Here is a 22,434-nt window from a genome sequence, read left to right on the forward strand (position 1 = left end):
ATCACACATTTTCTCGTCTCAAAAATATTTTTGTGGACTTTTGGCGTTCCATAGCTACATATCTAGGCTACATGTCTAGTGACTGACTGATCCCGGTTCCGCGAAACCCCAGAACCAGCCTTCTATAGACTGCAAAGGTACGGAGTTCAAAGCCGCCGTGAGCTTTGTCGCTTCGCCGATCATTCGATTGCGTCAAATGCGTTCGAACAGATGCACATGCTCGTCAGTGTCAAAAGATGCACAATCGACTTTTTTGAGGCTATAGTTATTATTGTGAGGTGGGTTTTCTATTCTGAGGTGGGGATTTTCATTCTGCAGGTGGGGTAATTCATTTTGTTGGTGGAGTTATTCATTGTGGGGTTATTCATTGCAGCTTACATAAGTATACCGTATCTCTAAGTTGCATACTATAGTGACAGTAAAGAACCTCTGAAATTTTTATAAGTCTAAATTAATTAAGCCATTGTTTTACTATCAATTTGCACTAAATTTATAGTGACTTTACGACTTTTATAATAGAAAGTACTCGTTTAGCTTTGTTCTCACAGTATTCGGTAATGCTAAGTCTCGAACAAGCAAGTGACCTTTCTCGGCTGCTCTTGCTACTGCAGAGTAGCAAATAGATTGAAGTGAAGATACAGTAGAGATGCTGCGAATCAACCTCATGCGGGTTCGCTTTGCTGTCGATGATAAAATAGGATAAACCGATTTACCTCTTACGCCTCTCAGCGGTGGACCATACCATTGACCATTCTTTGCAAAAAGTACAGTTCCCTTTTCCATGTCGAGATAAACACCGATGACGTCGCCTTGATTAAAACTTGGCATGTAGATGCGAAACTGTCGATTGTGCTGTGAACGTCCGAGGTAAGAGATGCCCCACGAGTTGTCGTCCATTCCCAGCAAGTTGACAAACTTGTGTAAAAAGGAGTGATACGGAAACTCGCCTGTACAAATCCCTACCATCTGAAAATAATAAAAAATATTTATCGTAGCTGGATTTATTTAGCATGTAATATCTTTTATGTCTGTATAATGCGGTGGTTACATGGTTTACTAGAGACGTCACACGTAATATACATTTGTAGATCCCGATGATACATGGATGTCTAGAGATCTATAATTCACGTTTTGCATTACCCGTAACTCCCTCACAGGTAAGTAAGGTATTACATTTTTTTGATTTTGCATGAGTAACGAGGCAACTGTCTGAGAATAGAGACCTCGTGTACTACGCTATGGATAGCTGGCAGTGGCTACAGTCTCTCACATTCCTGTTTTTGACGAATAATTATACATGAAACAGAATTCATGAATGCCTAGATTTGTAAGTGTATAATTATATAACTCTAATATTATTTGGACAAACCCTTATCTACGTCCATGCCATATGCATATACTGTACTTCAAACTACGCAAATTTGCACACGTATCTAAATCTATCTGATATAGACATCTGCATACTAAAGCATGACTTTTACTGTGTGCAGCCCACTGACTATCTACCACCAATAGTAGTGAACACAATCTCTATAGTATAGAGAGTGAGCTAAAATTTATTTAATTAATGTCGACGATTGTCCAGTAATATACATACCCTCGTATCTCGGTCAACAAAGCAATTTGCTAAATGACGCATGTAGATAGAGTCTAGCTAGAAATTTATCAATGTTTGAAAATCTGACTTCGAAAATCGTACTTTTAAAAGTCGATATGGATACGTATTTGCTGGTATCTAATATAATAGTGTGGTATACCCTTTCATTAATCAATTAACCGTACCCACGTGTACGATCGCGTATCTGTAGACTATAGCATTTACAAACGCTCCACCCACCTCATTAACGATGCGCATTCACGATTAGCACGTAGGCGTCAACCTCCAATCATACTTACCATGTCCGTCCCGAAGCATTTGCTCACCATCTCGATCTCCCAGTAGTGCAATCCGTGAGTCAGACAAGCACAACCTCGCACTGCAGCCGTCCCAAAACTGTCAGCAGGATGAAACATGACCTCGCGTGCATCCGCATCCGTAATTACAGCGTTGCTAGTCAGTTCCTTCCTGTCTAATGTCCAATTACAAGCACCTAGCAAACGTGTCAGAAAACAAATTTATGCATACGACACCTATGTAAGTCTGTCCTCTTCAAAATGTGTTACCACAATGCTTTGACGTTGGACTTCTGCTCTGATCGTGATCGTTTGCTTTGGCTAGACCCTCCTTGAGATACGCTCGTTGAGCTCTTGCAAAGTTCATGTTGCACTGAGTGTTTCTCGATAAATATACAACAACGCTCTAGCTGGGTTTGGGCTCGAGTGATCATGCGTGAGGGGAGGTGCAGGACCTTCAAGCAACGCCCTCCACCCACGTTTGAAGCCTCCGCACGTGACAACACCACAAGGCGATAATATCCTTCCTCCCATAGGCCAGACCAAATTAGCCATGTAGTGTTCGTATCGGCCGATTCATCGTATCGGCCGATTAACGTATTTTTACGACGACGTCACAGTCATGTCGATCTACATCTACAGCAACCACGCACACACAGTGCAGTAGTTTGTCGCTTTCCAAGTGCATCTCCAGTGACTGCTCTAATTCATTATAAAAGTTGAAAGTGAAAGCATCTACCTGTTTTGGTAATGTCACCATTTACACAATGCTAACAGCACAGCCAGGGTTGGAATATACACAACAGCACAGCTAAACCAGTTGCACAATACGTCCTTACTCAGCAGAAAAGCAGCTAAGCTGTTCTATATCCTCCGTAATCTGATACCATAACTTGCAATTGCCTAGGCAAAGGAAGAGATCTGACATCATCGGTTGATGTTAAATTTCTGGCTATCGTAAAGCTGCAAATAGCCTGAAGAGATGAAAAACTGCTGCTATTTGATAAAAGTCTCATCCCTGTCTTTGCAGCTGTTGAGCACACAATGGCATACAAACCCTCCTGTTTGTGTAGACCATGATATGCAACACCTTGCCATTGTCCATTTTTAGAAAACTCTAAAGTACCAGAGTTCATATTGACACGTACACCAATGACATCACCATGGCTAAAAGGATCCATGTATTGACTGACTCTTCCGTCGTGCCAAATGTTGCCGGTGAATGATAGTCCCCAGCTGAGATTATCGTGACCCAACAATGATTTGTACATCTTGGTAAAATGTTGATATTCAAAGTCTCTAGTACAGACGCCAATCATCTGCAATTACAAGCAAATACTGTAAATAGACACTAACCTAAATATCACACAATAAACACACACACACACACACACACACACACACACACACACACACACACACACACACACACACAATAAACACACACACACACACACACACACACACACACACACACACACACACACACACACACACACACACACAATAACACACACACACACACACACACACACACACACACACACACACACACACACACACACACACACACACACACACACACACACACACACACACTTCTGCAAAAGCAACCAAAAACTGCAAGCCCTACTCTGCTCACAGCATCTCGTAACTTTAGACAAAACCGTTGCATGTGTTGTGTGTTTATGATACAGATATGGTACATCCTCTGAATGTCAATAGACCGATTTCACACGATAAGACAAATGGGGAGGAACCAGTCACGCAAAACCAATACTAAAACTGATCTGATAAAGATGTATGCATGAAATTGCATCTGGACATCCGCTTACAATAAAACTTTGTTACATAAGAAGATTCGGAAATATCAAAACACAATCTTCAATTCAGTGATGCCAGACCAAAGCAGAAAACAGGCAAGTAGATTGCCTCGTTTTAGAGACTATGATTTACTAAACCACTGCAACAACACCTATTGCTGTTTGACCAAGAAGCTGTAATATATACCATACATACACTGAGCATGATTTGCAGGGATAAACAGTCATTTCATTTACCCTAACATGAGACATACACCAACAGAACAATGAATAGTTTCCAGTAAACTATCAAATTGTAAAAGTCTAAAATAAAACAGTCGACAGCAACATCTAGATGACATACTACTACTTCAAGTTGTTCTGAATTTGCCATTACATAAAAACAACAAACAAGGCAACATCCAGTGCCTAAATCATAAATTAAGGAATTAGGAGACCCAAGGGCCCAGGTCTTGACCATTCCAATAATTCTCATGCACCAACGCTGTGGAATTAACCTTCAACAATAAAAAATTATGAGATGGGCCAATGCTATCCTCTTTCAGTTCCTCTTAAGGCAAGCAGGCTAAAGGCTAGAGTGGGGCCGGGCCCAAACTTCTAGACCTTCACACCCCACGGCCAAACCTCCTACTCATTACTAGAGCAACAGTTATAACACTTCATCACCAAATGTAGAATGGGATTATGCCTGTCTGACTCCTGGAAGTTCAAGCAAGTGTATATATGTTGACACATTCATTAGCAAAATTTCCAACAACGTCTTCATCCAATGCATGCTTCCACTCCATCACTGCACAAGACAGGAATATGATAAAATTGCTTACACTCATGTCTGAATGTCATCATAGCACGGCAACTAAAATATAGAACTTGAAGAAGCAGTCACAAGTGATTTATGCAACTAGTAATAAAGTTGGTAAAAGATTAATAATCTATTATTAAGTACTCTCCAAAATGATTTTAATCACTGTCTATCCTCAAATTACAACTGTCTTTCAAAGCAAACATCTGGTTTACAAGATAGACTGTATGCAGTTGTTGAATTAACTTAATTACTACTCTGTTAGCAAACTACTCACCTCTTTCTCTGTCTCTGTAAATAATACAAATTTTGAAGCCTCTGTTTTCGTACATGAAAAATAGCAGTACCGGTTTTAGAGCATTTTAGTTTGTGAATCTGTTCAAATTTTAGTTTCAATAAGAGATATAAAAGTGTTGCAACAATCCCATCAATGTTTTAAACTAAACAGCAGCTATTCCCAAATAGTATGTGACTATTGCAGTACAACCCTGATAAGCACAGTCACTGACTTGTATAGTATTTGTCCAACCATTGGCAACAAAACCCATACAAATACACACCTATATGTTCTTTCTCATTGTTTCAGAAGGCTTGTACATATAAGGATATTAACTAAAAATAAACTAATAGGGCAATTCTAAGATATGACATAGAAACTGTTGGCAATAAAAGTCGGTGCCTACTTTGTACATACTAATAGTCGTTAATTAACTCTACAGTAGACCCTGGCTTATCCGACACCTCAAGTATCCGACAGTGTTTGTAAAGCAGAAATTACATCACAAAACCCTTTTTGCACAAGCCCAGTAACAACGTGCAGTGATGGTGACGAAAGATACGAAGGCTAGCTAGTTTGGTGATTGTAGTTTGCATATAGTAAGACGTATTACGTCTTTGTGCAATCCTTTTATCACCAGCGTATATTATACATGTTTCAGAGTTCGAACTATGTACATACTGGGACTCAAAAAAGCAGACTGGCACTTCGAGATACAATTGAGACTCCGAGATACAGTTGAAACTCCAATACTTTGATTATCCGTTCTTTCACTTATTCGACTCCTATTTCTCCGAGGACTGCCCAAAGGGGGGTCAGATAATCAAGGGTCTACTGTACTATAAATTAATTAAAGAGTAATGACAAATCTTAGTAACATAGGTCAACAGTACTAAAATATGCTAATTCTTAGTGTGAGAGGATTACCCCAAACACATTTCTCAACACACACACACACACACACACACACACACACACACACACACACACACACACACACACACACACACACACACACACACACGCATGCATGCATTCACATGCAGGCAGGCATACATGCGCGCACACCAGGGTAGCCTCAAACTTCCAGACCAGATTGCGCGCGAAACGCGAGAACTCTAGTTTGGACCAAGTCGGTAATAAAATGATTTCGGAAATAGCCTTCTAAGCCAATCAGCTCCTCATAGCCGGAATGTCAGTTGTAAATTCTGATTGGTTTAGCAGTAATTGGTTATGCTAAGTGCACTAGCGCTCATTGCGCGTGTGTGAAACCCGCGTGGGCGGCTAAGTGCACGCCAGAGCCGTGATGAAGACTCTGATGCACGCACACATCTTAGTTTTAGTTTCAGCTTCAGTTCTTTGATATTTTCAAGCTTGCGGTAAGAGGACATGCACAGCAGTGTCGCTAGACCATCACCTTTGACAACTGGTCGAGCGGTAGTCTTGCCAGTCGAGCGGATAGACTAGCTAGCGGTCTGCCAAAGAATCAAAGAGTCGTGGTTTCATGCCGTCCACCAAGATATCACTGCAAACACTGCAGACGTCACTTCTTTCTTTGTGAGATCTCATGGCATTTACAAATGAGATGTTGATCTAGGTAAAACGATCCTACGCTGCTAGACTACCATTTAGCATTGCTATTAATAAATACTTCCAAAATCGTTTTAGTATCGACTTGGTCCAGACTAGAGTTCGCGCGCTCTCTGGTCTGGAAATTCGAGGCTAACACCAGGGGTGCCCATCTGGTGCTATGGCAGTACATGTAGCGCCAAGACCAATTTTTGCAGTGCCAGAGCAGCTTCAAGATCGTAATGCTTTGACACGCCCTCATACACACGTATACATACATACATATATACTTTACCAGTAAGCATGAGAGTCTCGATCCCATTGAGTAAAAAGTATGCCCAGCACCAAGTACATTTTTGGTCCTGCATTTGCAGTGCCAACCATTTCAAACTGGGCACCCTGACCACACGCACATGTGCACATACACATGCACACGCGCACGTGCGCTCGCGCGTGCGCACACACACACACACGCGCACGTGCGCTCGCGCGTGCGCACACACACACACAAACACACAAACACACACACACACACACAAACACACACACACACACAAACACACACACACACACACACACAAACACACACACACACACAAACACACAAACACACACACACACACACACACACACACACACACACGCGCACGTGCGCTCGCGCGTGCGCACACACACACACAAACACACAAACACACACACACACACACAAACACACACACACACACAAACACACACACACACACACACACAAACACACACACACACACAAACACACAAACACACACACACACACACACACACACACACACACAAACACGCGCGCGCGCGCGCGCGCGCGCATCTCCAGAACGGTGTAGACATACACAATAATGTACAAACAATAATGTACGCATTCTTGTTGTCTATCTCACCATATCAGTGCCATAGCACTTCGTAGTCATCATCACCTTCCAGTAGTGAATCCCTTGCCTAAATAAGAAATCACTACGTACTGTAGCTGTCCCATAGCTAAAATCAGGATGAAACAACACTTGTCTTCGACTGCCATCCACCAGTTGAGCATTAGCTGTGAGAGAATTGGGATCCCAGCTCCACAAACATGCCCCTGTTTATCAAGCAATATCTAGCAGAATAGCAGGCAGTTACAATATCCAAATTATCAGAAGTTTACCATTTTCCTCAAGTGTTTTCGCAACAGCAACATCTGACTCTGAATCACTTTTAGTTTCATCTTCGAGATCACAAATTTCGGTGTCTTCCATTACAATAATATGTCGACTTCCTAATCTTCCTACGATCACTAAATACTAGAAAAAATAACCAGTGATACAGTAAGTCCGCGTTGCCGAGCGCAAGCGCACACAAGAGGGTCATGCGACGAACAGAGCATGCGCACCGCTATTAATGCCTTTCCCACCCGACAGCAAGCAAGTAGCCTCGGCCTCCCAGACCCGTGTAGCGCCGATACAAAATCGTCCTCCACGGGTCTGGAATGGTACCGCCTCTTCTCAATATATTGCGGTTGGTCCTAGGACCAGCATTAGTGTTCAGTTTCATAAATGCATACCTTTCCAATTACGGCCGTAATACAAGAACGACGAAGACATGTCGCGCTAGAACATCGTGTCGCATCCTGCTGCACGGGTACCTTTGTGTTTACAGTAGCTACGGTTTTATCATTTGTGTGTTAGTAGGGAACGCGAACGGGACGTTAGGAAGCACTTTCTTGTACTAGTGGTGCCGCGGACGCGATCGGCATGTGTCTGATCGCCGTGAATCCGCTGCGAGTAGCTGCTAGTCGCTCGTGAAGCTTCGAATTCGCGATGAAAATTCGCGATACGCGCATCCGCTGTGACTCGATCGTCCGGATTCGATGCGACTTGCCGCGAAATCGAGACAAAACTTCGCCGTAAATTCTCCGCAAGACTTTGTGTAGTAGACGTGATCATGAAGTCGTTGAGAATGCAGCTGGCTGGCTAGTGTAGATGTCGGAGCATCGGTTCGAACAAACGGCTCTACTAGGTGTCGTTACTGCCGTTGACAGGTGCAGAATACAAACCACGACGTGTAGGGACGTGAGTTTGCGTGAAGAGCGCACTACAAGTCGTCGTTTGTGTACAGTGTAGTCTTTGGTAGACAGCAGATATGCATGAGATGTCTTCGTTGATTACAGCTGTAATTGGAAAGGTATGCATTATGAAACTGAACACTAATGCTGGTCCTAGGACCAACCGCAATATATTGAGAAGAGGCGGTACCATCCCAGACCCGTGGAGGACGATTTTGTATCGGCGCTACACGGGTCTGGGAGGCCGAGGCTAGCAAGCAAGCGTTGCAGAGGGCGCGTGTTTCTTTCGTTTTCCACCTCACCCACATGATGAAATCGTGCCTGGAAGGCCTTTTATCCACTTTGAATTCTTACCTCCGTCATTTTTTTTCAGTGACGATGTTCATTTGCTGACTTGACTGTGGAGAGTGGGCGGAGCCCGGCCCAGCCCATCATGGTCCAGGAGAACAGACGTCCGGCGTGGATCCGGGACTTCAGTCCGGACTCCGGCCCAGCTCTCCTTTCACGTGGACACCGCGTCCGCGACTGCGTTCCACGCCCCCGCATAGACTGCGCGCTGACGTGAACGCAACGCTACAGTGCGCCGCCACCAAAAGAAGAATGCGCGATAGTTGTATCACGCACTGTTTTTGCTGAAATTACATTTCCAAACCGACGCCACGACCACGGCGCCGTCCGACTCAAACTGAACGGAAACAGCCGCGTAGCCTGCTCCAAAACACAACCACTGTCAACACCACTGGGACCATCTTCACCGGCGCAATGAGGATGCCAACCCAGGATGTGGGCCATGCCACCTGAACTCATGACTTGTCCTGCACTGCTCAGCGGCCGCACGAACCGGACGCATGTGACTGCGTTGCTATCGAGGGAAGAACGCGGCCGCCAGCCGCCAGTCTGGAGCAGCGAGCGCTCTCCCCCCTCCCCCGCCGCAAACACACCGCAACCACTCGCCGCCAATTCATCCCCAAACGCCACCAGCCACCACAACGGGCCGCTATTTGTCTACTCTCTGGTTTGTGACTTTGAACCCCCTTTTCATCGTATTAGCCTCGCCCTCCTCTCATGCAGCCTCCTCTCATGCAGCCACCGGTCCCGCGGCCGCACACTCCGCATGTGCCACACGCGTGTTTGTAAGTGTACGATGGTGCCCCTTTTGCACAATCACAGGTTCCACCCACGACACATCGGCACTGTGTTGGGACACGGTGAGAAATGCACGGAGTAACAACGACGTGGGAGCTCGACTGCGAAAGAAGAAGCCGCACCAACGTTAACAGAGCGCACTCTGCAGTCGCATGGTCAGTTTCCAGTCCCAGACCGCGACAGCGGTCCAGCAAAGCCCAATGAATATTTATACATGGAGAAGGTTGCTCCGGCACGTGTGTGCCACCGCCTATTTTCTAAATCTGGTGTCGACCAACCAGCTGCCATTCTTGCGATCAGTCGCAGGTACATCAACACAGGTTTTTCCACCCTGTTGAGATGCATCTTAGCGATTATGGCAATGCATGCAATGAAGCACAAACCCCAGGTGGGCCCCAGCGCCACCCGACGCGCACGTCCCCCGCGGCCACTAAAGCCCCACCCCACGGAGCGTCATCCTCGAGCCCGTCGTAACTCGAAACTGTCGGGCAGCAGATCCGTCATCTACAAACATGCACTCTCCCACTTGGGTTTGCATCAACAATTTCTCGGGTATGGGCGAAAACTCGCTTAGAAAGAACAGCACGCCGTAGCGAAGTACCGCCGTCTCTTCAACGACCGGACACAGCCGCTCCTCTACCTCGTCCGTAAGCAGTTGCATGTGATCTATCGCCGTCGCCACTGACAACGCACAGACCAGCCCCGACACCCACAAACCAAGGAAGTGTGCTCCGCTTGCTACCAGCCATTCGCGCAACGCGTGCCCTCCGCGCCGCCCTCGCGCCACTATCCTTAACGCGGACGCCCACCTTTGCATCCACAGACCGCCCGCGCCGTCACCGGCACAATCACCGCCTGGTCCCGCATCGACCACCTGCAGACGGGGCCGTGGCCCTCAGCTTGGCCCATTCGCTGATCGCCACTGGTCCCGCGCCCACCATCCGCTAATGGCTCCGCAGTATGACATAGCCGTCATCTGCCTGTCTGTACACTCGCCATATGAATGTATGTGCTTCCCGCTCAGTGGTGTAGGAAGATGTTTTCGAGCATGGGGGGCTGAGCCAAGTACAGTTAAGGGTAAGGACACGTACATAGTACCGCCAATAGGCAAAGTACATCTGGTGGATTCAGAGGCCGGCCCTCTTTACCTGTATCATTCACCATACCTAACAGACATAGCAACACTAATAGAAGACGCTTGTTTACTTAAATGACTGTTAGCATCTGCAGCAACTCCATTCACTAAATGAGAACTATATCTATGATGCTCTAAATCAATCTGCATACGTCAGCATGACACAACTTCAAAAGCTCTAAAATCCCCAAAATAGTTAGATCGACGACTGTTTGCATATACGAAGTCCTTGGCCACAGATGAAAGATCAAGGGCGTTTATTCTTGCTTTATGAACATACAACAAGAACAAGTTGTTTAGACGCTGCTGTGACATTGTACTCTTCAGAAACGTTTTTATGCGGCGCACAGAAAAGAACGCCCTCTCAGCAGTGGCACTAGTAACAGGAAATGTCAAATATGATCGAACCAGTTTGTCTACCTGATTGAGCATGTCCTTGTACATTTGACTCTGGTTGAGCGTGTCAACAATGGTCCGGACATGCGTTACCTTCTTCACACGGATAGCAGAACCAGCAAATGCATTCGTGATCGCATCTGGTAACATCTTTAGTTGAATCTTTAGACACGCTAGGTCTAGAGTCCCCTGAAAATATTTGGCAACTGCCTCTGGGATTTCTGGTATATCTTTGCCGTTGGCTGCATTAATTAGCAGAGACTCCACCTCACGAACAATAGCAAGATCAGATTGATCAAAACGCCTCACTATTTCGCCAATCGCATAGTCCAGTACTTCAAAATAGGCGTGGCGATACCTGTGTTCAGGAGATGCATAACGATGCGTCTCGCCCCCTTCATCATATCTCCTGGGTACCTTCCGGCAGCGGGGTAGAACAGGTTCGTCAGTCAGGCCTCCTGAAAAATCCAGAACATCCTTATAGAAATCTGTAAAGGCAGTGTAACTCCGCAAGGACACGTAATGTGATCTCAATACGTCAGCTCCCCTGGTTCCCTTGGAAACAGCTGTGTCTTTAGCCTGAAGGTTTATGGAAAACTGTTCAGCTGCAGAGAAGACCCTGTAAGCAAGCTTCAAGCTAAAGAAAGTCTCAAATGATTCCATCTTTGCCAGCAATCCACTTCCTTTAGCAGCATACTCATCATGACCTTGTCGAACAGTCTCGAGTGTTGTCATGAGCATCTTATAATTCTTCAGGATACTTGCAATGGCAGAATGGCGAACAGTCCATTGTGTAGGGCAAAGTGGTCTCAGTGATGGAGACAGACCTGACTCACCTTCTGACACCGAAATGTCCTTGCGCACGCTCTCAAAAAGATTAAGTCTCTTAGGTGAAAACCTGATCAGTTGCACCAGCTGGAAAATAAAGTCCATGCAATTGCGTAGCAGTTCACACTTCTGAGTGACATCTTTTATGCACAAATTCAGGCTGTGGGCAAAGCAGTAGACATACAGACAGTGACCGTTTGCCTCTTTCTTCAGAAGAGCCTGTACACCATTCCGGACACCACTCATGGTGGCAGCTCCATCGTATGATTGACCTATGCAGTTAGAAAGTGGCAAGGAACACCGTATCAGCATACCTTTAATGGTGCTAAATAATGTCACAGATTTGGTGTCTGAAAGCTGGATTAACCCTATAGCATCTTCATAGATAGTGTAGCTGGAATCAACCCAACGAATGGCGATGCACATTTGCGCATTGTGCGAGAAGTCGGTAGCCTCATCAACAATCAGGGCAAAAAGTTTGCTTCACTGGTCTCTTGCAGCAGCTGTCGCAGAAGCTTCTGTCGACATAGCGAAATAATCTCATTGATAATTTCAGGAGAGAGATAGTCTCGCTTCTTTAGCCATGATCCCACTTGAGCATCATCTTTAGCTTGCAACAGCAGCAGCTGCAGCAGGTTTTGTCAAACGTGAGGCTGTCTTCATGGTGACCACGTAACGGTAAGCCTTGTCTTGCCAAATATCTAACGCACTCCAACAGCTTCATAAAGATAGCACGATGATTCTTCATTTCTGCTTCATGTTGTTTGCTGAGCTGCGACCTGACATCTACTGCACTAAACTTAGCAGCAAGCTTGGCCATTGCCTCTTGGTGTATTTTGCTTTCTTCATGCTGACCAAACCTCTGAAGTGCTTTCTTCCAGTTGCTAAAACCGCCCTCCACGAACGTAGCATTGTAGCTCTTAGAAAGCGTAAGCAAGCCTAAAGCTTTTTCTTTACAACAAACATGGCAAAAGACCTTGTAAGCCACCTGTACACACACTGATCCATGGGTGCTTCAAATACCAGCTAGATTAAATTGATCTGGAGTACGACTGCTTTCCGTGGCAACTCTTGGAACTATCTAAGTCACTTGGCTGATTAGCAGCGTCAAAGTTGCCACTGCAGCACAAACAGCTGCAAGAACTGCAACTAGTTGGCGTTCCGACTCCATCTGAGTCTGGCGAGTGCAAAACTGGCTCAGCCGTCGGTTGTCATGTAGCTCCTGACACTGACTGCGATGAACGATCATCAGTGTGACGAGTGTCACTGATAAAAAAGCCTGTATTCGTCTTTGCTGAAGCGCCATACCACTCTGAGTCTGAAGCTCTAAAGTACTCCCGGATTATGGCATGCATACCCGGATATTTCCCTGTCAAACCTCGATTCCCCAGACCTTTGTTCATTTTCAGGTTCCGAAAACACTTCTAAACTTCATTATCACAGTCCAATCGAAAGAGGTATGGTCGTTCTGAGCTGGGGGGGCTTCAGCCCCCATCCCCTCGCTTCCTACGCCGGTGCCGCTTAAGCGTTGCCCGCTACGTACTGGCACTGCCCATCCGCCGACAGTCCCGTTACAACCACCAGCGACGTTCTTCCTTTCATGTTCTCCCTTTCGACTGCTCACCGTCTGCCATGAACGAAACGAAAAGAAACACACTCACTCTGCGACGCTTGGTGCGCTGTTGCGTGCGAGATAGTCACTAGCGATGTGCTTACGCTCCGTTCATCGTAAGACTCGTGAGTCCGCTGTGCGCGTGCGTTCAGCAGCGGTCTTCGGACCAATTCAACTAAAAGGTGGAGTCTAGTGTAAAGTCCCGGATCAGCGCCGGCCATGATGGGCTGGGTAGGGCTCCGCCCACTCGCCACCGTCACGCCTTATTTTTGCAGGCTTACGTCGTCCCTAGCCAGAACTTTTCCGAAAGGGTCTCGCTACGCGAGCCATCGTACACTACCAGAGGTAAGACTTCAAATCAGCTAATAAGCATCTACTACTGTAACGAGGTGCGTCCGTATTCCCGGCGTACACGTTAAGAAGTCTCTATTACAATCAACACACTACGTTTATATAGTACGCTAATTGGGTTACCCCATACATCCGTTTTTCTTTATGAAAAAAACATGCTACCATGCATGCTAAGTGTCTATTTACCGCATACGTAGTAGTCTCTTAGATACTTTGGCCTTGTTACTGTTCTGCCAGATCATGTGGTAGATGTTACAGTCTCTCTTGCTTGTTCTCTTCCTGATTTGCTTGCCTGTGCTTGTGGTGGTACTGTCTTCTTTGTAACAGGTGTAGGGATAGATGTTTGTTTCTTCTGTCTTGGTTGTGGTGTCATCTCGACTGGGGGGGATCATCCATACCTGCTGAAGGCTTGAATTTCTCCTTTGTCTTTCATAGCTGCACTCTATTTCTTCTATAGGTAGTTCCTCCAGGGGTGATAACCAAATATGATCTGTTTGGTAGCACTTTTTCTATTTTGGCTGGTTTCCAAACTGTGTCTCTACCAGTTGGTTGAATTCAAACTACATCATTTGTCTTCAGCTCTGATAGGTCTCTGGCTTTCATGTTGTAATATTTTGCTTGCCTTTTCTTCCGTTCCATTATGTTGTGATGTTCCTCCATTTTCTCTGGTAAAAGTTGTTCTATTGTGGGCAACAGAGTTCTTGTTATTCTGTTCATTAACCATTGTGCAGGACTTGTTTTTAGTCCTTCAGTTGGCATGTTTCTGAATTCAAGAATTGCTAGCCATGGATCTGTTCCCGCTTGTAGAGCTTTTTCATGAGTCGTTTTGCTGTCTTTACACTGTTTTCTGCTTTGCTATTGGATTGATGGTGATGTGGACTACTAGTCTCATGCTGTATCTCCCACTGCTTCGTGAATGATCAAAATTCTCTTGATGTGAATTGCGTACCGTTTTCAGAAATGAGGACTTCTGGTATGCCATATCGAGAGAAGTGTTGTTTCATTTTCCTGATGACATCATCTGAAGTTGTTGCTTGTAGTCCGTCAATCTCCCAGAAATTACTGTAGTAGTCAGTGACTATGAGATAATCACGGCTCTTGAATTTGAGTAGATCTGCTCCTACTTTTGCCCATGGTCTTGGAGGTACTTCGTGTGCTAAAAAAGGTTCCTTCTGTTGCTTGTTGTCATAGTCTCGACATATGGAACATTTCTGTACATGATTTCTAATATGGCTTGTCGTACCCGGCCAATAGAGTGCTTCCCTGGCTCTTCTAATGCAATCATTTGCTCCCATGTGTGAACTGTGTATTCGTTCTAGAGCAAATTTTCGAGCTGCTTGTGGCACCACTAGTGTATTTCCTTTCAAAATCATTCCTTGCTGCACGGTCAATTCATCCCGAATGTCGTAATATGGTGTAATGTATGATGCAAGACCGTACTTCGTGTCTGGCCATCCTTGTATGATGTATTGCTGTAGTTCTTGTAAGCTCTGATCTTCTTGAGTAGCATTTTGAATGGTTTGTAGTGTAGTGCTTCCACCAGCAAATGATTGATCATGTTGACCTGCTCCAGTTCTTTCTCCCAATCACTTTGCTGCTGCATGCTCTCTTTTGTCATTGGTTTTGTCTTGTGGCTTTGTTGTGTTTGCTGAGTGGTGGTAGCTTGCACATTCTCCATATTCAGCTGTATAAGACCCATTTCTTGCGCCGAGGAAGCTCCAATAATCGACTCTGTTCCAGCGTAGTCAACAACCACAAACTTGCTCCGAAAACATTCCCATTCTTTGGATTTCTCACTCCTAATGTGCATCTGCCCAGAGGCTTGATCCTGCTTCCGTCATACAGCGTTAACACTTGCTTTGTTTGCTCTAAACGCGTTGATATGGGCACCTCCTGTCGCCTAATGACGTTACACGTGGCACCTGTGTCAATTTGAAACTTGATCTGCCATCGTTTGACATGTAGATTAGCATACAATCTGTTTGGATATGTAGTAGCGGAGTCGTTTAGCACATTGACTGACTCGTCATCGTCTGGAGTCAACGTCAAACTCACCAATCTGTCATTTCCGTATTCTGGACTATCTGTGTCACTGCTTGACATATCACCTTCGACAAGGTGTAGCTTTGCTATGCTCTTTTTCATGGTCGTCGCTGTTGCTTTCGACTTGCACATGTGAGTAAAATGATTCATCTTGTGGCACGCCTGACATTGTTTCCCAAATGCCTTGCAGTATCGTCGTCCACGCCTGTGACATTTACCACAATATTTGCATACGTTCTCACCTTCGCTTCGCATTCGTCGTCGGCTTGCCCTGTTGCTTGGCCATCTCTGCGCTCGCACGGCCATCGCATGCACCGTATCATGTGCAGACATATCTTTCATCTGCAATGCTGTAGTTTCACTCGCTCTGCATATTGAAATACATTCAGACAGTGTCAGTTCCCTCTTCTGTAAAGCCAGGTTCACAATATTGACGCCGACGTCGACGTCGACGTCAACAATAGAAATGAATCCTATTCCAGCGTCGACGTCGGCGTCAACATCAAATGATGCCGCCGACGTCGAGGCGGTTTCTTTGAAGTTTGACGCTCAACTCAACGTCGGCGTCATATTGTGAACCAGGCTTAAGAGTTGCTTCCGGAAGGCGTCATCTCTCACTCCTACTACTATTCGATCTCTCAATAGAGCGTCGTGCATAGTACCAAACTGACATGTCTTGGCTAATTCTATGAGGTTAGTCAAAAAGTTATCAAATGACTCACCGTCTTGCTGTGTTTTGCCATTGAATCGAAACCGTTCATAGATAACGTTGGTTTCTCACAGACAATACTTTTGCATCTTGTCTAGCACTCGGTCAAGATCTCCTTTCTCTGCTTCGTCAGAAAAGGTAGTGCATTGTAAATCCGGAGAGCTTCGTAGCCAATGCATGTTATAAATGTTGCCATTCGGTGCTCTTTCCTTTCCGGCTGTCTGAGATTCGTGAGAACTTCGTAAGAGTCCCATATCTGGCGAAACTCTCTCCATGCAGTTTTGTGACAGATTTCCTCTTACCACCAGCGGTCGAGGTAGAGGGATTCGGCTTTGCAGGCTAACCGGTCGAGCGGCCTCCGCTTGTGCTGCTTCTTCTGCAACTGGAGCGTCCGGTTGTTCAGCCATCCTTTACACTGCTGCTAGAATAGCGTGTGTAGCGTGACGGTGTCTCTGCACCACTCACTGTCACCATGTAGCGTGGTGCGTCCGTATTCCCGGCGTACATGTTAAGAAGTCTCTATTACAATCAACACACTACTTTTATATAGAACGCTAATTGGGTTACCCCATACAACTACAATAGCCACCTTGGATATATAGTCTCGCGCAGCCAGCCCCTTCCCCTTTGAACGGAAGTTAAAAAGGGAGAGAGGCCGGTTGTGCGAGACTACTGTACCTTGGATAGCCCCAGTATGCTGTAACTGACAAGAACGTTCTGTAGCGCACGTTATCAGACTGAACAATGTCTGTCACGTGAGCTTGCACGTAACACCAGGGTAGCTCAATTTTGTGATAGCACTACAGTAGTTTGCTCGGCGTGTGCCTCCTCAGTTTATATTAGTCAAATTGGAATAAAGTGCACTGCTCTTTGGATTGATCCACAGATGATCCATCCCTTTAGCCTTCATTATATAGTTTAGCATTTAGAAAATGTGGATCTAGCTACCAAAAACCAGGATGCTTACTAGTGAGAATTTCTCAACCCTATATCAAATCTATTTGAGGCAAGAAAGCACTTTTCTCGTGACCTCTACTAGCATAGGCATTTTTAAAACAAAATTTCTAGATAATTGACCCAGTATACAATGTGGCAATAAACATGTTGACCTCGGAATTAGGGATTCCAACAGTCAATACCGTAATCATGTTTGAGTAGTTGCTTATTGAAATCAATATTATTTTAATAAGGAAAGACACACATAGACACATGTAGTTTGTAACAATGAAAATTATACACTTGATGACACAAAATTGAAATTGCTTTTTTCATGTAATTACACATACACCTCGTTTATATGATTATCTAGTAATAATCTTGCTTTACATCTAAACATCCTTACGCTTTTATTAATTAAATGAATTGTAAAATCATTCCAAATACTTTCTTAGCCACTGCTCACAGCTTACGTATATTCTCAACACTTTCTCCATACTTCTGTCTTCTTGAGTCTTAGCAATAATATCTGGAGTGTCCTCTCCCCAATTCTGTAACCGTGAGCCCCAATAGTGATTCATTCGAAGTCGATCATCTGGAGCTAAGACACTGCGTCCACTTTTGAGGTAGTTGTGATGCAGCTGGGCAGTCACTTTCAACGGTCGATAGACAGGCTTAACAAGATTATTGGCAGGCTGTGGTGTACGCCTCCAAATTCTTTGAAACAGAAATTCTTCTTTGGAGGGCTTGCCCAAGAACAAATAATTATTCATAGTTATTTCTGAGGCATCTGGATGTATCTGCGCAAATTCATGAATAAATCGAGGAAGAAAGCCAGGCTTGGTATCTGATGGAGAAAATGGATACTCATCAAGATCTACAGCCAATTGCCACTCCGTCTCCTTCCCAAATCTGTCAATGGAATTTTGATACGCCGTCACTTGTGTACCAGATAGTGAAAAGGGATTGTGATCGTGCCAGTCTGTGTACGTGATGAAACCCTCACTAATGAAGTAAGTCAAATAGGAAAGTTGGCACTCTTCTGGTAGCAAGTACGCATCATAAAGATATACGTGTTCCACACCGATATATTTCATGTACTGCAGCCACTGCTTCAGCTCCCGAGTAGTAGTTTTTGATTTGCTCTCTTTCCGGATCCTCAGATTTACGACAGCTGTGAGGAAAAATGGGGGCCTTCCCGTCCAATTGCTCCATTTGCATGTGTCTCCATAATCGTGATGACTTGGGGTGTGTTCACGACTTTCACGGTTTGCATTTCGTATCGGTCGTGACGACGACATCGACCTTTGTGACGGTCGGCTGGTGAATGAACGTTCGCGATGGGTCCCTTTGCAGTACAGCCAGTAGCAAGATGAGCAGACAAGAAGGAGAAGAGGAAAGATCAGTATTCTTAATGACTTCTTCCAGATCATGTTTCGACAATGTCAACACGTATACGTATAGCGCACTAGGGAATCCTTCTAGGGAGTGTTGTCTTACGTACTACAGTAGACTAGAGAACTGATGTAAGTTGTAGCTTCCCGTTATTCATTCATTGTACACACTCTACGTACTAGATGTGACTAGTCAAGGCCGGTGGAGCCCTCCAGATGTTGGGTGGGCCAGGCCTTGTTAGGCTCCGCCCACTTGACAACTTTTGACTAAAGCCGTAAGACAGCGTAAAGCTCAAAGACAGCGTTACTAGAGGGTAGTCTAACTACTACTACAGTATTGTACTCTGAGAATATTTAATTATTTATTAAACTGCACGCAAATATTGTCATCTGTTAGAGACTGAAAAGACCAAAAATTGACTTGCGTTGGTCATTAGCACTGAATTAATTAACTCATTTTCGATTTCTAGAAGGTTCGTCTTATCTAGTCGGTCACTATGTACAAGCAGTACATGTAAACATCAGATTGTTTAGGCGGCGTTGGCTCATTGTACACCTCAAGTACGTCTTCACTCTTCTGAGAGAAATGATTCCTGGCGTCTCTATGGCAAACAGTAAGCGCGCATCAAGACGAGTGACTGGGTTTGCGAGGCATGCCAGAGCTCTGCACACTTCCTTCTAAATTATGGTTGGTTTGTCTCATCTGTAGATGTGAACAATAACTAATTATTTAATCACGTATACCATTTTCCAGAATTTTTCGCCAAACGCCTGTTGGTGGAAGTCCCATTTTCGAACGATGGGTGGGCAGTGGCCCACCTGGCCCGCCCTGCTCAGCTGGCCCTGCTAGACCAACTTTGGTAGCGCTTGATCACACCAAAATTTTGTAAAAAAGCTGTAGACAGTTTCTGGAGGCCTGTGAAATTTCAAAAGCTGCGTAACCATAGACCCAGCGCACGTTAGAAGGTTGGTCACGTGGCACAACACAGGACATTCCTAGCCTCAAACACTAATGTATTTTGTCTAGGATATGCTGAAATTTCATGTTATGAAAGCACAACTAAACAAAGGAACATATGAGTCACGTGATTGTATGGTGACATCTGCTTGAGTTAGTCTCGCGTAGCCAGACCTTAACCCCGCCCTCATGCCGCGCGGGGAACAAATTTCCCCGCGCGACATAAGGGCGGGGTTGAGAGACCTGGTTGAGTAGCAAGCTATTTTGAGAATGACATTGCTAGTAGCTTTAGCTGTTGTGCTGTCGTGCTGTCTACGAGTCAATGTGGCCAGCTGTCTGCCTGTGATAAGCATCGACGAAAACAAAGAGCGTTCTGTTGCTATTTGCATTTCACAAATATCGGGTGAAATTCAAAGCGTCTCTGGTCAAGTCAATGGAAGACAAGTCAAACACGAAGTTGTGGGTGCAACACAGCCAGATGGGTGCTATGCAGAGGAGAGCGGTGTCCATGTACAGCAAACGCCTCAAGGAGGAGTGAGTGTGGACAGAACAATGAGATGCCAATCAAATTACTGGCATCACGAGAACAAGCTCATCATCAGAGTTAAGGACGTTTTCACACCCTCACCAAGCACCGTTAGTGTTACATGGCAAGTTACTGTTGAATCAACAGAGATGAAATTCTGGACTACTGCCATAGACACTTCAATAGTTTGGAACAACTACTCAAATTCACTGTTTTGGACAGGTGGACCTCTAAACGAAATGCCTCTAAATGAATCATACAACCCATTAGACCCAATCAAGTTACCAACAAAATCGAGTAATTATTTCAGGTATATATATATATATATATATATATATATATATATATATATATATATTATCATTCTACTGTCTAATGTTACTGCAGTGCCTGTACATGCTGTACTGATTTTAGGTATGGTGGTGGAAAAACTGACATTCGTGACCCACAAGTTGTAGTATCTCCATCAATGGCAATACCTGTTGCAACTCGCATTAATCCACAAGATGACACAGGTGTGAGCATTTTATTCTCTCCTGAAGACTCTCCTGTTTACTCTCTGCTCAATTCTTATTCATTTGGTTCTAACTTTGAGATGGCCGTCTTCAACTATTCGCGTCAATACCACCGACTGGGAAATATGTCTACAGCAGTGGTCTTTACACAAGACATTATCATTCATGAAGGCTGCTGGAGGGCCCCATTAGCTTGGATGACCGAGAAATATATAGAGTACTTTCGGCCAGATCAACGAGTTGACACTTACTCTTTGGATGGTGCAGGGGCATATGCAGACTACAATGGATTCCAGTTAGATGTAAGTGGTGATTACGCCAATATAATTAGTAAATATATTATTTGTAATTACTTTTGGTTTCTCAATAAATTAATACAAAGTTAATATAAATAAAAGTAGTGTATAAATAAATATAATTTGAATAGAAATAAATATTTTAATACAAATATACCAGTATAAAGTTAACTTTCGCTCTAATGTTTTTGTTCTGATAGTCTGACAAGTTTGATAACATGGATTTTACTGTCAACTGGGACGCTACCTTTCCATACCCGTATCATGGCATGTGGCTCCCTTACTCCCCCTTCTACTCAAGTCCATGGCTCACCTGCTTTCCTCATCATCTACAGAACGGCACGTCACAACCATGTATCAATCTTACTTACTCTAACGTAGATTCCTACTACCAAACACTAAGGTCAGCTGGATTCCATAGCCTGGCTTACGCTAATCTGTTTGAATACGGTTTTAATATCGTGGAACTTAATGCAACTCTCGACTGTCCCCCTAATGCTACAAATCAAACAAAGATTACTTGTGACTCTAACCATTTTCTTCGTCAAAACTTTTCATCAGCTATATTGAGAGACAGAAAGACGAATAAGATGATATATGGAGGAGATGGTGTATCAATCATTATGGATCCGGGAACTGACGTGTATCAAACTCATATTTTAAATATGGCTAAAACCATCATAACAAAGACGTCCTGTGAAGGAATTGCTATTGATCGTCAAGACTGGATAGGATACGTTAACCCTCATCGAGACGATGGACGCACGTGGTTTGCCACTCCTGACACCGACGGTTCGGTTAGTCAAGCCATGATCTTCTCTTGGAAAGAAACCATGTCGGTTCTGGCGGCGCTGATGCACAAGGCTGGAAGAGCCATATTTATCAACGATCACACCTACAGATTGGACATGATGCAAAACGTTGATGGATTTTATGACGAATTTGGAGATAACAATGCCAAAATGATGGCCACGTCTCTATTGTCTATTGGTGGTAAGCCTGCAATAGCTTGGAATCACGACACAACAACAGATCTAGACGAATTTCTGCAGCGGCATCTATTCTGGGGAGTCTACCCAACAGTTCCGTTCCCTACAAACGACCATTCAATTAATCCGAGTTCGTCTGTTGATGTCTTCTTTGAAGACTATGGACCT

At 44.6% G+C, this 22,434-nt stretch overlaps 7 protein-coding genes across 9 annotated transcripts in view; 1 reads left to right on the top strand and 6 right to left on the bottom strand.

The window, feature by feature from the left end:
- Positions 1-367: 367 nt before the first annotated feature.
- Positions 368-2,344, bottom strand: LOC134184955 (SPRY domain-containing SOCS box protein 3-like). Its single transcript, XM_062652731.1, has 3 exons — positions 2,164-2,344; positions 1,897-2,090; positions 368-966 (listed from the first exon to the last, which is right to left on the bottom strand). Exons 1-3 carry the CDS (start codon positions 2,258-2,260, stop codon positions 511-513), a joined length of 747 nt encoding a protein of 248 aa, XP_062508715.1. The 5' UTR covers positions 2,261-2,344; the 3' UTR covers positions 368-510.
- Positions 2,345-2,495: 151 nt separating this feature from the next.
- LOC134184954 (SPRY domain-containing SOCS box protein 3-like) lies at positions 2,496-7,739 on the bottom strand. Of its 3 annotated transcripts, XM_062652729.1 has the most exons (4): positions 7,536-7,739; positions 7,394-7,469; positions 7,276-7,333; positions 2,496-3,212 (listed from the first exon to the last, which is right to left on the bottom strand). In XM_062652729.1, the coding sequence occupies exons 1-4, from the start codon at positions 7,624-7,626 to the stop codon at positions 2,748-2,750; spliced, it is 690 nt and encodes a 229-aa protein (XP_062508713.1). In that variant the 5' UTR covers positions 7,627-7,739; the 3' UTR covers positions 2,496-2,747. The 3 variants fall into 3 exon arrangements, with proteins under 3 accessions (XP_062508713.1, XP_062508711.1, XP_062508714.1); XM_062652727.1 differs by having other exon boundaries at positions 7,276-7,469; XM_062652730.1 differs by having other exon boundaries at positions 7,396-7,660.
- Positions 7,740-9,510: 1,771 nt separating this feature from the next.
- Positions 9,511-12,183, bottom strand: LOC134184752 (uncharacterized). The gene is made up of 3 exons (XM_062652496.1): positions 10,936-12,183; positions 10,745-10,857; positions 9,511-9,679 (listed from the first exon to the last, which is right to left on the bottom strand). Exons 1-3 carry the CDS (start codon positions 12,181-12,183, stop codon positions 9,511-9,513), a joined length of 1,530 nt encoding a protein of 509 aa, XP_062508480.1.
- A 1,783-nt stretch (positions 12,184-13,966) lies between these two features.
- LOC134184357 (uncharacterized) lies at positions 13,967-15,475 on the bottom strand. Its single transcript, XM_062652031.1, has one exon. The coding sequence runs from the start codon at positions 15,271-15,273 to the stop codon at positions 14,821-14,823; it is 453 nt and encodes a 150-aa protein (XP_062508015.1). The 5' UTR covers positions 15,274-15,475; the 3' UTR covers positions 13,967-14,820.
- LOC134184356 (uncharacterized) lies at positions 15,475-16,943 on the bottom strand. Its single transcript, XM_062652030.1, has 2 exons — positions 16,666-16,943; positions 15,475-16,310 (listed from the first exon to the last, which is right to left on the bottom strand). The coding sequence occupies exon 2, from the start codon at positions 16,283-16,285 to the stop codon at positions 15,581-15,583; it is 705 nt and encodes a 234-aa protein (XP_062508014.1). The 5' UTR covers positions 16,286-16,310; positions 16,666-16,943; the 3' UTR covers positions 15,475-15,580.
- Positions 16,944-17,818: 875 nt separating this feature from the next.
- Positions 17,819-19,140, bottom strand: LOC134184577 (uncharacterized). The gene has a single exon (XM_062652310.1). The coding sequence runs from the start codon at positions 19,019-19,021 to the stop codon at positions 18,023-18,025; it is 999 nt and encodes a 332-aa protein (XP_062508294.1). The 5' UTR covers positions 19,022-19,140; the 3' UTR covers positions 17,819-18,022.
- Positions 19,141-20,168: 1,028 nt separating this feature from the next.
- LOC134184485 (uncharacterized) overlaps positions 20,169-22,434 on the top strand; it is a 2,914-nt gene continuing 648 nt past the window's right edge. The window contains exons 1-3 of the mRNA XM_062652187.1: positions 20,169-20,776; positions 20,881-21,283; positions 21,478-22,434. The exon at positions 21,478-22,434 is cut by the window's right edge and continues 648 nt beyond it. Coding sequence (XP_062508171.1) covers positions 20,211-20,776; positions 20,881-21,283; positions 21,478-22,434 — 1,926 coding nt within the window. The 5' untranslated portion in view covers positions 20,169-20,210. The remainder of the gene's footprint in view (positions 20,777-20,880; positions 21,284-21,477) is intronic.

The sequence above is a fragment of the Corticium candelabrum genome, chromosome 9 (genome assembly GCF_963422355.1).
Source record: "Corticium candelabrum chromosome 9, ooCorCand1.1, whole genome shotgun sequence".
NCBI lineage: Eukaryota > Metazoa > Porifera > Homoscleromorpha > Homosclerophorida > Plakinidae > Corticium > Corticium candelabrum.